We start from the raw sequence: 17,945 nt of genomic DNA on the forward strand, positions 1-17,945 counted from the left end.
CAAGCAACCAACCCGGAGGAAGAGATGATGCCCACACCTAAGACACCACCACGGCTGACCAATCCAGGTCCAACATAGCATCCTATGTTAAAGATGTCGATGTACTATATAAATGTGTTGTAACCCTGATGTGGTCAGAGTACTCTCAGAGATCTAGATAAACTTTTCCTTGGACTCTTGCAGCTGGCTCTTTTGTGCCTTATTCCGTGTCCAGGGAGTGTCTGTTTTATTCATTTTTACACGTAGAGTTAGGGTGGGCACAAATATTTGGTGACCCCCTGCGACGTGATCGTGGAGGTGCCTCAAGGCCGGCGCCGTGCGGCGAGATCCGGGACGCCCCCAGCAAAACAATCGCCTCCGCAGCCGATCAGCCTGTGCGCACTACGAAGAAGAGTCAAGGGTTCCCGGTTGACGAATACCCGATTGAAAAAGCTGCTCGCCGAGGCGGGCCACGGCTTGGTTGGGGTGCGAGCCTGACTGGGGTCGGACTGCGAGCGGCGACCCTCGGGTCACCTGACTGAACACGTGAGTGCCGGTTGCGAAGGTTACGAAGGAAAGGTAAGGGGGAAATATGGGAGACAGGTGGTAACGGGTAATAGGGAAGAGTAGGGCCTGTGTGAGTGACGATGAGGCTTTTCTGATCTATCCTTTATATGGCCATTAGGTTTTTGTAAGAAGTGAAGAGAAAAAATAGAAGTGGTATCCTAGGCCGAACGGGGTAGAAAGCGGCGCCGCGTAGCATTGTCTCGTCCAGTGCAGAATAAATAAGTGGAGATACAGAGAAATAGTAGGAGTCTCGTATATTGAGTAGACTCGGAGTAGTTATTTAGAACATTCTTTTTCTGGGTACGAAAGGATTCTTGGAAAAGAGTAAAAGGGTGTAAGAGGTGGGCAGTGAATGAGAAGAGTAGGCGAAATGGGAAAGGGGTGGAAAAAAAGAGCAAAACGGGGAGAAAAACGTACGCAGGTAGTGCATGTGCATGATAAGTGTTATATGTGCTTTTGTGTTCTGTCCATTTTTTTTTGTCAAAGATATACAAGTACTGTGATTAATTTGTGATTAAAGTGGCAAAACATTCAAAAATGAACTGTTGAATTTGAACGTGCAGCAACTATAAGGTTAACGTTGACAAGTGATTGATATATTTATCTTGATACAAGTAACTGAGAAGACTCATGATGTATTAAAGACAAGTGAAGAAGCGGTTAAGGGGAAAGGGAGGTCGTAAGGTAAGTACAGACAAAGAGAGGAAAGGACACACATCGTCATGGGGGGAATAACACCACTAGCGCATATTTGTCAGCACCTTCCGTTACACAGTGAGAAAATACAAAAATACCACGACCAATGGTTGACGGAGATAAAAGGGGTCAGTGTGATGCCAATTTGGCCAGAAGGTGGATCATTCGATAAAAGAGTATTGGATTTAGTATCTACCCACTTGTTAGCAAGGTATAAGGGGAAACAACTGCAAAACAGAAGGGAAGTACTAGACTTGTGGCAAATGTTTGAAGAAGTTACACCTACAGCAGAGGTAAATAAAGAAAGAACGAACGAAACACAGAAAACGCAGGAAGAGGTAAGCGGAATGCCAAAGGGCGAGTGCACAACCACTACAGCTAAAGGCGATACAACTAAAATATATCCTTTAATGTCAAGGCCAGCAGAAGGATATAGTGAGCCCCTGTACATACCAGCATGTCCTACTCCCACACCCACAACCAGAGCAGTTGCTACAGCACCACCACCCTATGATAAAGGAGGTTTGTATGGCCCAACAAGCGCACCCCCCGTGAATTTGGCACACTTCACTGGAGAATTAGACCATCAGCTAGCGCATGCACAGATGGAAATAACGCGGCTAAGAGCATTGTGCGATAGAGGCCAAATGCTGCCAGGGGGAGGAGAAGTGCCACCATTATCCATAGCGGATCTAACGCCAACATCGAACACAGCAGGGGAAGTGGTGCAAGCGATCTCAGAGCCAGCGCGATCAGTATCATCACAAGAAACACGCATACCACAAGGGCAAGAAAAAGAGTGGCGGGCAGGGGAGTTCCTGTTCCATCTAAATGACAAACCCGTGAGGATTATATGCCCACCCACCCCAGAAAGTGAGAGAGGAGAAGGAGGTGAAGGGAAGAATGAGCAAGAATCGGAAATAGAAGAAGTGTGGAGTGACTTAGACGAATATGAAGAGGCTGCTGCAGAGACCGGGTCCCCACTGCCAAACCGCCGGTACCCAGATACACCATCGCCACCACTATGGCACGGTAGATTAAGACAGCGAGGGGGAAATCTGATGGTAAGTAAAATAAAGAAAGGTGCGGTAAGTAAGGTAGGAAAGAAACACAAGTTACAAATGCCATTGATACATAAAGGAGCAGGTAGGCCACACTACATTCTATGGGCTCAAATGGATATAAACAATTTGCTAAAGGTCCTCCCCCCACTGTCGGGAGGGGCTGGGAAATGGATACACGCCTTTGAGAAAAACACAGCACGGGTGCCGCTAGCGATAGGGGATATGAAGAGCTTATTAGTGTCAGCAATTGGTAACCAAGCAGACACCGTGTGGGAAAAGGCCGGATTCCCTGGAGTCACTATGAGTTGTGACCGCCATGATGGATCAGCGTTCAATAACGTTCAAGCACAAGTATGGGATGCATTGAGGCGCACTTTTTCAGACATTCCAGTTTTACATTTAGTGATGCAGTGCACAATGGAGGAGAACGAGGATCCTACGCAATTCATACTGCGGGTGCAGGATTTATGGAGAAGCGAAACTGGCACGGCGTGGAACCAGTCCACCGCCTTGTTTTATTTTATCATCAAAAAGGGGCTCCCGAAGGAGGTGCAGAAGGCCTTGGACAAAATAGCTGGGATAGAAGCCAAGGGCTGGCCTGAAATACAGAGTATAATTGTGCACCACTGCAGGAGGATCAAAGAGAGAGAAAGGGAGATAGCACAAAAAAGGCTGGCAGACGAAGCAAAGCTGCTACAGAACAAGTTAGTGAAGGTCGCCACCGTCAACACCAGCGCAACCACAGACCGAGAAAACGAGGGGGACGAAGGAGCGGGAAACAGACCAGCAACAATAGCAGCACTGTGGGCCACAGGAGGACAAGGGCAGTGGAACGGGGAAGAGCAATAAGGGGGACAACAGTGGCAAGAAAGACCAGCAAGAGAAAGAGGTGGGTACCGTGGCCAGAGAGGGGGGTTTGGAGGTATGGGAAATAGAGGATTTGGCGGTCAGGGAATGAGAGGCGGACCACAAGGGGCATGCTGGAACTGTGGGAGATGGGGACACTACTTCAGAGATTGTAGAATGTGGCCTTCAGGGTATTTCCAGGGGCAACAGCCCATGGAGAACGAACAAGGTTGGGGATTCCCACACCCAGGTAGCCCCTATGGACTACCGATGGGAAGTGGGAGACAGCAAGACCAATGCTATAACGAACCTCAGGTATAGCAAGGACAGCAACTACCACCACAACCAATGGCAAGACAAAATGCAGTGGGAAGCGCAACCAATAATTGTTATGCAACATCTGCGAACGGTGCGCCCGCACTGTACCGTGGCGTGACCGTGATTGGCAGTGCCTTAAGTGGCACTACAAATCGAGCCGGGGCCCATCGAGGGGGCGTGGCCTAACAACGGGGTCTTGATGGGCCGTTAGGCCACGCCCCCTTGACGAGCCCTGGCTCAATGGCCTACTGGCACCCCTGCCAGGCAGCCTTTCGTAGAGATTAGCACCCTCTCCCCTATAGGGGAGAGGGTGCTGATCTCTGCATTTATTTTGTATGGGCTTGCCTGGCAGGGGACAGCGCCTCGCCTATTCAGCCTTAATGGTGGTGCTGCCCCTCGCCAGCTGGGGAGGGGCAGCGTCACCATTAAGGCTGAAAGGGTGAGGCCACTGGAAGCAGAGGCCTTTTTCCTAAAGACTGAAACTCCGCGGGAGCTGCAGTATTTAGAAAGCAAGGCCTCTGCTTCCAGCGGCCTCACGTTTCTCCATAATGGTGGCGCCGGCCCACGTGCATCCCTTGATTAAAGGGATGCCTCGCAGGTGCGGCGCCACCATTATAGCTGAAAGGCATTTTTTTCTGAAGCCTGAAGCTCTCGCAGACGAGCGAGAGCTTCAGGCTGTAGAAAAAAATGCCTTTTCGTGTAGTGACAGGGGCTGCCCGGGGAGATTAGTGGGCCCCGACAGGGCCCCGCCTCAAAACGAAATTTCGGAGCCTGCCGGGGCTCAGCCCCGGCAGGCCCCGGCCCACTTAAAGCCCTGGTGATTGGAGATAATGTCTTCTCAGTGCCAGTGCAACAAAGACCTTCAGATTAGGACAGCCCACAGGGAACACTTCCGTGTCCAGTCCTATCCACCACCCTATGTGCAGAAGAGGAACCACTAGTGGCGGCAGAGATAGGAAATAAGCAGTTTATCTTTATGGTAGACTCTGGAGCGGAGAAATCATGTCTTATGGAAGGGCGGTTTCCGCTCTCAGGCAGGAATTTAGAGATGCAGGGGTTCTCTGGGGCTATTTTAAAGTTCCTTACACTAAAGATCTTGATATAACGGTGGGGGAAAAACTGTGCGCGTACCCTTACTGTATCACGAAGACGCGCCAATCAATTTGCTGGGGAGAGATCTGTTAAGCAAATTAAATATGACCATCTTGTTTACAGAACGAGGAATAGTGTGTTCAACACCAGGAGTATGCCTAGTACGAGCCATATTGATGATCAGCACAGTAATAAACGAAGTTGTGGTGCGGGGAATACCCATTGATATAAGCATCTTTATTTATGGCATCAAGGTATTAGCACGAGCGGTGCCAGAGATAACAAGAAAAGAATGGAGAACACCATCAGATTTCATATTCCGCCCATTTGCACACACAGATGTCGTACCAGGCACGATAATGTCCATAGATATTGAGACATTTTAGGTATCAAGCAAACGTATTGTGGTCATAGGACTGGACGCGCATGGGTGCGAGTGGAGAACTGTGTCATGCATGGACCCAAACATAATGCTACGAGATATAACAGACGAGGAATTGTTCACTGATGGTGAGAATGATGGAGAAATAATAATGGAAATAAGCATACCATGTGACATTATGATCCAGTACAGAGAGGTACATAACCCACTGATGGCTAGCATTAAGGCCCCACTGACTATATTTGAGGAAGACATGGCAAAAGTAGCACCTCAAATTTGGACCACAGGGCCCCACGATGTAGGGCTACTACATGAGGTGACACCAATAAAAATAAAACTCAAGCCAGGTGAAATACTGCTGAGGGTAAAACAATATCCCATATCAAGAGAAGCGGAGGAGGGAATTAGGAATAAATGCACTCCTGAAACAAGGCATCATAGTGCCATCAAACTCCCCATGTAATACAGTGATTTTTCCAATTCAAAAAGCAAAGAAAGGGCGTGGCGGATGATCCAGGATCTGCGCCCACTCAATGACGTCATTCAAAAAGAGTTCCCATTAGTGCCTAACCCGGCATCAATATTGTGCAATGTGCCAAAAGAATCAACATGTTTCACTGTAATTGACTTGAAGAATGCTTTCTTCTCCATACCACTCGACCCAGGATCGCAGTACCTGACAGCATTCACATTGGGGAACAACAGGTATGAACATCGCAGACTCCCGCAAGGTTATTGTGAAAGCCCAAGCATTTTTAACAGGGTTTTACGGGAAGACATTGGAAACATAGATGTAGAAAGCACCATCATTCAATACATAGACGATTTACTCGTCTGTAGCCATACGGAAGAAAAGTGTTGAGAAGACTCGATAGCACTACTGAATGTGCTAGCTACCAAGGGATACAAGATAGACAAATGGAAATTGCAATACTGTCTTTCCGAGGTTGTATACCTCAGACAGCTAATATCAAAAGATGGGAAGTGAATACTCCCAGACAGAGCAACTGCTATATGCAACATAATAATCCCAAAAACTGTGAAAGACATGCAAAAGTTTCTTAGCATTTGTAACTATTGCCGAGCATGAATCCTTGATTACGCGGCATACACACGTACCTTATTACAAGCGTTAAAAGAGGCACAGAAAAATAGAGCGGCAATAAAATGTACGCAGGAAATGTTAACACAGTATTTGAGACTAAAAGACCTCATTGCTGACGCACCAGTCCTCGCGAACCCAGATTATGAGAGGGAATTTTTCTTGTTTTCACAAGGTCACAAACATTTGGCCTACTAGAGTGGGACACTAGATCTAATGCAAGGTCATTTCACATGCGAACAGGCTCTCACAGCTGCGGCCTTCGCGATTGAAAAAAGCGCCACCATTATCATGGGATGTTCGGTAACGCTATATGCGGAGCATTCCCTGTTCGCCATCCTTGAGCGATCAAAATCAACACTAACGACACAAAGAGCCACAGCATATGAAGTAATAATCTCAAGCCCCAACGTACATGTTGTGAGGTGCAAGACAGTGAACTCAGCAACATTTATTACAGAGCCATGCACGACAGAGGACATACAAGAACACGATTGTGCCACATATGAGGGGGAAGGTGATGACATCCCGAAAGCAAGCGAGAATGCGAGGAGGGAGAAATATATTTCATAGATGGGTCAGCATCAATAAACCCCGAAACAGGGGAAAAACACATTGGAATGGCGGTAGTGCGCATGGAGGAAGATGAATATGAGACGATTGTGCAAAAGCGCCAGAATTAAGCCGAAGGCTGTGCGGTGACAATATACTCAGATTCAGCTTATGCAACTACCACAGTGCACTCAGGGTTGTCACGGTGACGCAGACGAGGATTCAGGAGGGCAGACGATTTTCCAGTACAGCACGCAACATTGTTGAATGAACTAATAGATGCATTAGCAGCACCATCGGTAGTGGCAGTGGTGAAATGCCAAGCCCATACCAACAACACAGATGCAATCTCATTGGGAAACGCGGCAGCCGATGCAGCAGCGGAGGAGGCCTCATATTTCAATGTGACACTAACACTCGAATGCATTGCAAAAGCAGCCACCACAGATCCACAAGAGGAAGCATACAATAATACCCCAATAGGGCAGATAATAGAGTTACAAAGAAGTGCGCCCACAGAGGAGCAAGAACTGTGGAGCAAACAGGGATGTAAACAATCAGCCTCCAATCTCATTTGGAGGCAAGAGACAACAGGGAAGGTTGTAATGACCATAGAGTTACTAGAAATAGCATTCCAACAGCTGCATTTCCCCGACCATGTAGCAAAACACATGGCCGCAGACATCCAGGAACACTGGTTCATCCCCAATTTGCAAGAGCACTTGTCAAAATTCATTGTAGAATGTATAACATGCCAAACATATAATTCAGGAATGACATTAAGAACACTGCGCGGTACACTGCCCCGACCAACAGGACAATTTAGAGAGCTCCACATAGACTATGCTGATATGGGAGAGCGGTGTAATGGAGCAAGATATTTGATTGTGGTGGTGTGCCCCTTTTTAAGGTGGGTGGAAGCGGGCCCATGTCCCCACCCGGACGCAAAATGTGCAGCCAATTTCCTTGTGCGGGAGGTGTTTTCACAATGGGGAATATGCAATGTCATTAGATCAGATAACAGTACACACTTTGTGAATTACCTCGTTAAGGAAGTGACATCACTCTTGGGGGTAAAACACAAACTGTGCTCAATTTATCATCCAATGGCGAATGGGATGGCAGAAAAGATCAATGGATTATTAAAGAGTAAGTTATTTAAGCTGTGTAACACATTGAAGAAAAATTGGGTGTATTGCTTGCCCCTAGCACTGTTCCAACTCAGGACACAACCATGTAAAGACCACCATCCAAGCCCCCACGAAATTGTGACTGGGAGGCGAATACACATGCCAGTATCCCCGATTAGAAGAGCCTCAGATGCGCACAGGGCTGCCACAGTGCTGGGGGAAGAGTTCAAGGAATACCTAACCCAGTTAACGCGCGCAGTACGAAGCATAGCACGACAAATAGCACAGCCTTTTACTGAAAATGTGGCGACTGATACTACCACACCAGCCACAGACAGTTCAAGCGGGCACTGATGCCAGGAGTGCATGTGTATGACTGCAGCTTTGTGAGAAGGTGGAATTCACCCAGGTTTCATGGCCCTTATGAGGACATTTATAGCACACCCATCGTGGTGAAGGTAAAGGGATTGAAGTATTGGGTGCACTTATCCGATGTGAGGAGGGCACACAATAGTACAATCCCACAGGAAGAGCAAGATAGCGCCACTGGAACAACAAATGAGGTTGAAAACAAATAACAAAATTGTCAGTAAAGAAAATGTGCAGAGATCAAAGTCATGATATGTATTTTGTTCTACACGGCTTATCTCCTCCTTCCTTCTTTTCTGTCTTTTCCTCCTCTCCTCTTTAATTGGCCGACATATTGTCTATACACTTCAACTATCTCTCCCTCTCTGTCTCCCACCTTCATTCCGACTACTATCTCTATAGCAAAGGTACATGTGCAATAGAGTAAAAGAAGAAGCATGACTGAAAATGATGATTAAACATGAAGTTGAACAAGAATGTAAACATATGTATATATTGTGGTAACTTAACGAATTTATATCGCCCCTCCAGGTTAAAAATATCACAACAATCTACAATCGCAGAGAATTAAATAATGTTAGATAGTGATAGGGTCGCCATTAGGGCTAAAAGGTTCAGTAACGTTAAATGTGTTTTGAAATGTGCTGCGATTTTGATGGCAGTAATGTTGTTTTTCGCAGCTTGGTATTATACCCTTTTATCATTTGTTAATGACATGCAAAGGGGAGGAAGCGGGGCTAACATGATACGAGAAGGATCGCAAATGATATGGACTGAGGTAAAGGCTATATGGAAAGAGTCACATGAGATTAATGTCAACAAAACAGATGTGATACAATCCTCAGAATACATCACTGTAGGATCAACAAATGTGCCAGTGTTAGGTTTCAATGTAAATATGAGTAATACTTATGGATATAACGAATATGATGGAGATTATTATTGGTCAAATGATTTAGCTAACACTAGTATTAATGCACAAACAACCATGCACCCTACCTCACACAACATTGCTGCTACTAATGACGATACACATGCCATAATAAATAATAATGATACAACCTGGGCTGGAATGTTCCTAAAACATTATAAAAGGGTGAAAAACAATAACCAGGAAGGGAGGAGGAGGAGAAAAAGGGGGCAGGAGGGAAAAGATATGACATCTATCATGACCTCGGGTTAGACGAAATTGAAGATCCCCGCCACCCTGATCAATCAAATAAATGGTATTCCAACATGAGTGCTACGGAGAAGCAAGCAACAAATGAAAGCTGCTACAACTGTTCACTCATTCCGCACGCATCAGGAACACCGGAAATGTTAGAACCACAGGAAGTGCCCTTGTCAGAGGCACAATCTTTAATTCATCTGGTTTTATGCAGAATAAAGAGCCCGTTCCAGGCACACACCGTCACATTGAAAAAGCTGGAGAATGAGAAAACATGAACAAGCAGGCGCCAAGGAGTAATTTGCCTCAGGAACGATTTCTTGTCATCAAGGGGACACGATATGCAGAAAATAAATGGCACAAAGAAACAATCGAATGCAAAGCAGAAGCACTTTGAGGCCTACCAAATGACACTTTTCAATGGATAAAAGAGGTATGCGACCCCATCTGGTCGCAACATGTCGCAAAGCTAACGTGGGTCACAGCATTAGAGAAACATATCAAAATACAAAAAGAAGTGCCACATGAACTGTGTTTCTGTGGGGAAGGAAAAGTGAACATGGGGGAGGCAAGGAGATGTAACAAAACAGTAATAATACCCGACATGAAGAAAGGCACAGCTGCACTAATGGACATGTATTGGGTTTGCGGCAAACAAGCTTACCTGCACCTCCCTGCATCATGGAAGGGAACTTGTGCTCTAGTGACCCTCCACATAGCCCTGATGGTAATACCAGGAAGCAATATCCAGGGGTCAGCAGCACAATCAGCTGGCATATCGGTAGCAGGGCAATCGGCTGGCATATCGGCAGCAGGGCAATCGGCTGAACCATCGACAGCGCCCCAACTAATAAGAACAGAAGCTCCAGCATATTAACTATTGTCAGAATATGAATTAAAGAAAAGATTGACACGGAATAAAAGGTCCTCCAATTACCTCTCATCCGAATCATCGAAACTCCTTGCTGAGATCCCGCAGAAATACAAGCTCTTTTCATCAGCAGAAACATTTTTCGCATCACTTCTGCCCCGGGACTGCAAGCACGAGCGAACGCCAAATGGTTGCAGATAGTGCGCTGGGAGCTCATTCAACTGGCCAACGACACTGAAGAGGGGTTCAACGTGATAAAAATAGAGCTCTGCACGCTGCGCCTAATGACAATGCAAAACAGATATGTCCTAGATCTCCTCACTGCGATGGACGGCGGTGTTTGTCAGAAAATTGGGGGGGGTGTTGCACATTCATGCCAACTGAAGATGCTGATAACGGGACACTCTCCCTTGTGATAAACGCAGTGCACAACCTAGGGGAGAGAATGAGAGCAGAAAGAGGAGCAGAAGAAAGCACATGGTTCGACAATTTGTTCAGCTGGATACCATCATGGGTAAATGTGGCAATAAACATACTGATCCCCATCATCGTCTTTGTGCTCCTGTACTATTGTGTGTGCCAACTGGGACTGAGTGTTGTGAGAAAAGCATGCCGACCTCAGCTATGATGATGGTAACAATGGGCCGACCGACAACGGTAGCTACCATGATAGATGCACAAATGCAAACAGGGGAATACACTACACCACAATACAGGATGACAGCAATTTACAGGCAATATGGGGATATAGTTGATAAGTTGCATCATACAACGATAAAAGAACCAAGCGAGTTTCAATGGTACCAAGAAGTATGGGTAGATCTAGATGGGGATGGAGGTATTTACTTAATGTGCACACCAGATGAATATGCCAGAAGAGGAAATAGCCTAAGAAGTGTATGCAGAGCATGGATGCCCATAAAAGGCACCCCTGCGTGGGACGAGGCTGTGGCAGAGGCTGAGTACCATCAAAGGGAGAATGAAAAGAATAAAAAGTAGAAGTGTTCTTTACTTTAGATGTAACGAAAGGGGGGAATGTGTGGGACCGAGGGGCCAATGGGCCCCTCTCTACCATCACTTCTCAGTACAAAACTCGGACCAAGTGCCTCTAGTGGTGGGTACGCTCCTTGCCCTTATGCGATGCTAACTTTTGGTTACATTTGCGTAGATGGGAACACCAAGCAGGACACAGGGCATCCATTTTTTGTACCCCCTTTTGACTCCATCTTGGTAACAGGTCTCACTGCGATAGTACAAAATGCATCTCTCCCTTGTGCCCGCCGCAGTAGCTCGGAGCACATGGCCCCCACCCTCGTCCCCACTCTAACTGGAAAACTCAGCAGATCCATTCTCACGCTGAAGCCAGAGCTGCTTGCAACAAATAATAAATGTAACGCATCGTTTTTCCTCTGAGATCACTGTCCTGCATGTGAACCAACATGAGTCAAGCACATAGCTCGTCCATCTCCACAAAAGTGTCCTTGCCCTCTTACCCCCGCCAGTTGAAACTTATTTTCATTCTAACCCTGTGTCCTTGCAAGGCATTCCTTTCATGTGCCAGACTGCCAACCATGCTATGAAGCCCACCCAACAGACCCCCAACTAACATTAGACCCCTGCTGCAGTATATCGTGCCCAATACTAACAAGTGCCACATACCTGAGATTCTTGTGAGACTAACCTTATAGTTCAATGACAATATTACAGTGGTCAAGGCCCATAAACCTGTGACTTGTATAAACCAAATGTTGTAGATAGTATAAACTCTTGAGTGATTTGTATAAAGACATGATACACTACTGAGGGTCTTTTGATCAATTATTATTTAGTGCATGAATTACTCAGAATGTTTTTTCTTAGCTTAGATAGTGACCACCGTGCTTCACAGCGACCTGACCTTCACCCATCCGGAGCACAGATGTCTGACGTCAGTCCTCCCGCCAACCAAGCAACCAACCCGGAGGAAGAGATGATGCCCACACCTAAGAAACCACCAAGGCTGACCAATCCAGGTCCAATGTAGCATCATATGTTAAAGATGTCGATGTACTATATAAATGTGTTGTAACCTTGATGTGGTCAGAGCCTCTCAGAGATCTAGATAAACTTTTCCTTGGACTCTCGTAGCCGGCTCTTTTGTGCCTTATTACCTGTCCAGGAAGTGTCTGTTTTATTCATTTTTACACGTAGAGTGAGGGTGGGCACAAACACCCGTCATATAAACCACATTGCCACCACATCAAGGTATACGATCAAACTAACCAATGCCACCAAACGGTTCCTTCTACCACTAACTGTCTGGAAGTTGCACAATCACCTATATGCTCTAAACCTGACTCCTGCAACGCCTTGCTCTGTGGCACTTCTGAAAACAAACTGTGCAAACAAAACTCAGAACAATTTGCTTAGAGACACTCTTGACATCAGCAAATGGGACCACATCTCAGACACCCGAATTTTCGCACATCGGCTCCCTGTCAAGGATAGAATTATCTTCAAAATTCTATCATTCACCGACCGCTGTCTCTCAAACGATGCACCTTGATACCTTGTCAACAACGTCACAAAATGCGCCTCAGTAAGACCTCCCAGAGTTGCCTACAGTCATCGTCACGTCACACCATGCTTCAAACGATCTAACGTGGGAGGTTCTATTTTCTGTCATGGGCGCTACTCCCGAGGGGCCAGGACTGGCCCAGCGCCCTCGGAAGCAGACCCGTCTTCCACTACTCCGGACCCAGCAGACCCCTACACAGCCCTTTGGACCATGTCCTGGCGCCTTTGGCGCCAGGCTCATGAAGGGTTTCAGTCCCGGCGCCATAGGCGCTGGGCTCATATTGATAAACAGTGTAATAATGCTTGGGTGGACTTACCTGAGGCAGACCATGCTGCATATTTACCCAGAACAAACCGGTCTGGTTGAAGTCCCCAGCCATCAGGGCTGGGAGGAACTATTCCCTCCATTCAGGAACTCTTTTCTTACCTGGGTGGAACCGCTGGAAGAACACACACTGGAAGCACTTCTCTGCTATTTAAACCACGCCCGATGGAAAACACGTGCTTCGCGTTATTCTGCAGCAGCAGCAGGACGCTCACCGAGTCGGCTCCTGCATTCCAGGTCCAGAGTCATCTTCAGCTTCCGCGCAGCAACCTGTGGATGAAGAAAGACACAGAACAATACTTACCAGATCCCGGAATCCAGTCACCAGCAAAACCTGCAAAGAATAAACATAAGGTTAGAAAAGTGCAACTCGCTCGCAGCCGCGCCCGCTTACCTGATCCATCCGTGATTGCAACGGAGCTAACCGCGGCCTTCTCTTCGACAGCTTCTCTGCACCTGAAAGGCAAAGGACATAATTAAAAAGGGGTTCGGGTGAAGGCAGTTGTATTCATCTTAACTTACCAGTTTTGCAAGCCCAGTAGCGGCCGCATCAACCTCAGCATCCCGGCACCTGAAAAACAGGAAAAAGACATTATTTGAGGTGCCATTAAAAGCGGCCAACGATCATTATACTTATGTGCATCGGCACGTGCAGTGGCAACGGATATAAAGCCCGCAGCATCCCGACACCTGAAAACTAGAAAAAGGACATTATTAGAGGTGCCATTAAAAGCGGCCAACGAACATTATACTTACGTGCATCGGCACGTGCAGCGGCAACGGAAAACTACGCCCACAGCATCCCGAGGGCTGAAGCAAAGGAAAAGGGACATTATTGAGGTGCCCATCTTTTAAAGCCTAAAGACTACAGTATACTTACAAGCATCCGCTCGTGTAGTAACGGCGGCAACGGTCTTCGGCATCCCAGCACCAGTGCCACAACTAAGGCTGCAAAAGACTTGAGCCTCAACACTGAACTCATCCAGTGACATAACTGGAATCCACGCACCCCTGCACCAGACGCAGGATGGAGAGCTCAGCATTTATACGCCTAAGGTGAGAGCTCGCCGAGACAAGTAGAAAGCTAGGCTGCGGGAGAAACAGGCGATTGGTGGGAGAAGGAATCCCATCAAACGGTGATTAACCCTTTTTCTTCCACCTGCAGAAAACTTACCCTGCAAGTCAGACATTCGACAAGAGGAAGCCCAGTCCTGAGAGTCGTCCGAGCTCTACGCTTCTCAATTGAAGAAACGATAGCAGCCCAGCCGGGATCAGCGCCTCGTGGGAATCAGGTGAGCGTTACATTTTCCCAGTCTGGGCACCGTCTCACTGGAACAAGCTACCCCTACATCTATGCAGAGAACCATCCTACAATGTCTTCAGAAAGCACCTCAAAACTTTCCTATTCAACTGACTTTTCCTTCTCCTCACACTTCCACAGAACCTTTGATACTTGATCTGTAACTAGCGCCTAGATGCCTGCCGGCTTTACGTGCTGCTATAAATGTATGAATAAATAAACAAAACGACATTGTAATTGAATATTACAACTCAAGGTCCAACTCCCCTAGAATTACTGTGTTATCCTGAATCAGACTTGTAGGTGTATACTGTTCCTAGAATCTGTGTTTCACTAGATCTGAAATGTATATTGTGCAGTTGACTTACTATGTGATTTCATGCTGAGCCTCATGGTACAACTGGTAGGGTCTACTACCCTTGAATTAGTGAATGTAATTTGAAAGTAACCATTGGTTTTTACTCCCCAAGAATAGGTGTGTATGAAAGGGTTTGACTTAACTAGACTACTGTTTAGTTCTGTAACTAAGGTCTATGGGCCTCATTACGACCCAGGCGGTAAGTTACCGCCTGGGCCGTGACTTTACCACCATGGCGTAAACTACGTTTACGCCATGGTGGTTGGCGGACTTACCGCCCCATTCCGAGGTCGGCGGGGCGGTAAGTCCCCAATCCCCATTTACCCTTCCCCATTCCCATTTTTGCCCCATAGGGCATAATGGGAGTGGGGAAGGCGTTAATTACGCCACCGTAAATTACGGTGGCGTAATTAACATCAAGTTCCCTTACCGCCATGGTTTTTTACACCCGCTAGAAGCAGGTGTAAAATCCGCCATGGCGGAAAGGGAACTCGTGATTGGCGGTAAGGGGTCGGCGCAGCTAACGCTGGCGCTAACCCCTTACCGCCAGGGTCGTAATGAGGCCCTATGTTTTGATATATGAACCTTCAAGCATATTGTTGTGTTTTTATAAATGTGGTTATATAAAATGTGATAGTACTTATTTCCCCGCAAGATTTATCAGGGCCTACTCTTATTTAAATAAGCCATTTATTTTTACAATACAAAGGGCCTCATTCCGAGATTGGAGGTAGCCATGGCACTATTAGCGCCATGGCTGCCTCCAATACCGGGTCCGGGTCCTGTCTGGTTGGATGGGGACTTACCGAGTCATTCCGACCCTGGAGGACCCGGTAAGTCCTCATTCAACCAACCATTCCCCATTCCCATTTCAGCCCCTATAGGGCTCAATGGGAATGGGGAAGGTGCTAATTACAGGCCCGCAAATAGAAGGCCCATAATTAGCACCCTGGTCACTTAGTAGGACCCATAAAGGACGTGTGGTCAGACCGCACATCCTTTACGGTTCCCGCTAAAGAGCCTCAGAATTGGGCGGTAAGGGTTTACCGGCACCGGTCTCCTTACCGGTGCCTGGTATCCCTTACCGCCCAAGTCAGAATGAGGCCCATAGTGTTTCAGTATTTCTTTGGACCATTTGTATTACAATTTTGTTTTTACTGATTCTATAGACCTCTCTCCCTCCTAAAATAAGCCTGGCTGCCCTGTCTATGCGATCCTGAACTCAGGTGGTACAGCCTTATACTAAGAGTGGAGTCTTGTACTGCCTCAGTTGAATGGTTTTACTAAGCCCTTAGTTGGACTTCAGAAAAACTGTCCTAACAAACACTAACAAGAAAACTGTAGAAACAATGATACAGTCTCGCCTGATACAGGCTTGATCCATGTCACTCTATAGTGAAGCAAATCTCCCTGCAACACCAGTGATTCATGGCAATTAGAACTGCCTCTCTAATCGTATGGCACCCACAATCGGAAGTCTGTGGTGCAGCGTGTTGGCATTAGAGGGTCCAAGGAGAGAGAGGGTGAGATAATGTAAAACCTATGTGCAGAATCACCACAGTGTGCTCTTGGGGTTTTTGGTCTGGGGATTTTGTTGCTTAGCCCTATCAAGGAGGTGCACCTGAGCCCTTGGAGAACAAGAAGAAGAAGAAGAACCGGTTTATAAAATAATTATCGATTCACTCAAGGAGGGAAGCCTGATTTCTAAAGAGTGAGAGAAGTGTGAGGAACATAAAGTGGTGGAAACTTGTAAAAACTGTAGTGGTCTATCTGGAAGAGAAAGAGAAGCAACAGGCCATGTACGCAAGACAATTTTCTGTATCCAGAACCAATAGCGACTCTACAAGAGTCAAGCTACTGAAACACTGCAAGACATGGGATTGCTAAAACACTGCTGAGAGGCAGTAGGAGAGTTAGCAAAGTGCAGACCCAGGACATCTAATGATATCATAGTGTAGCTAAACGTTACTATATACAAGCTGTCAATTAGATCATGTAAATGTGCAGGTAGATCTTGTGATGTCATATTTTTAGGGATCGGAGTGGCGTACAAAACTACAAAATAGAATTGTTTGTTTCTCTAAGTGTCTTTGAGTAGAAATAATTGGGAATGATTGTAGCCATGGTACTTTAAAGCGCGAGAGAGGGCAAAACCATAAGGCACTTAATGACGAAGTTGGAAGAAATTTGGTCCATCTTTGGTGATTTGATTTATTATATAAATGCAGATAAGTGCATCACTGCTGATTGCATACCTGTGGCCTTCACCATCACAAACAAACTGAGCTACATGGCTCATGTCTATGGCATTGGCTTCGTTCTTCCGCCATTTCGCTAGTTCCCGGAAAGAGCTGTCAGTCCCAGTTCCAAAAATGATTTCTGTGAAATATTCACAGGCTGGAAAGTTATAATGGATGTAGGGGCATAAAGACATGTGAATCATGGTGTTTCCTTTCACGCGACCTGGTTAGATAAAAAAGAAATCAGACGGGAATATGTTAAAAGCCTAAAGTATGAAGCATATTGTTGTTTTGCAACAAACATGACCAAATTAACATGCCTGGTCCTCTCATATTCAATTTTACTTCCTATATCTGCCAACAAATTGCACATCACTTCACATCATGAAAGTGGACTATTTTTATTATTATTTTTTTTAATTAAGATGTTTGGTGTTGCAACAAGGGAAAAACTAATACCTATCCGATATACCATTTAAATATCATTAACTGAAATTTTTAAAATAAGAAAGAAAAGAACAAGAAAAAAACATTGAAGAAGAGGAAAAGGAAAAGGCGCTTTGCAGAAGTCAATATATGTCTCCTGCCTCAGGCCTTCATCAGAGTAGCAGACGGGCCACCTTTTTTGAAACAATGGCAGTAGACAGTCCTTATGTTGACACACCACCTTTGGTTGTGCTCTCCTCGATCCTTCTGAAAATCTCTTTCAACAGCCTAAGAAGGGCGAGAGTCACAGTTAGTTGTTCCCCTTGTGTTAACACATTCCACCAGACGTCAGCCGTTCTGGATTCGTATTCGTCTATAATCCTGCCCAGAATGGTAGACCTTATGTCTCTTACAGTTGGGCAGAACGATACCAAGTGTTCCTACAGAGCCTGCATGATACACCTGGACCACTATTATGCCTTCTTGAATTCAGAATTTCTCTTGTCGGGAATAGGTTCAAGTGAAAGCGCATGAATTGTGCTCTATGATGGTGATTTGCGAACCGTTGAAGATAATGTGGTAAATTATTGAGTTTCCCAGATTC

The 17,945-nt window shown here is 46.2% G+C and overlaps 1 protein-coding gene across 1 annotated transcript in view; it reads right to left on the bottom strand.

Annotated features, from left to right (window-relative positions):
- Positions 1-17,147, bottom strand: part of LOC138487262 (nicotinamide N-methyltransferase-like) — a 30,468-nt gene extending 13,321 nt beyond the window's left edge. Inside the window, exon 1 of the mRNA XM_069613888.1 lies at positions 16,931-17,147. Within this exon, the coding sequence (XP_069469989.1) occupies positions 16,931-17,118 (188 nt within the window). The 5' untranslated portion in view covers positions 17,119-17,147. The remainder of the gene's footprint in view (positions 1-16,930) is intronic.
- Positions 17,148-17,945: the final 798 nt, after the last annotated feature.

This window comes from Ambystoma mexicanum, chromosome 9 (assembly GCF_040938575.1).
Source record: "Ambystoma mexicanum isolate Mex_15411 chromosome 9, UKY_AmexF1_1, whole genome shotgun sequence".
Lineage (NCBI taxonomy): Eukaryota > Metazoa > Chordata > Amphibia > Caudata > Ambystomatidae > Ambystoma > Ambystoma mexicanum.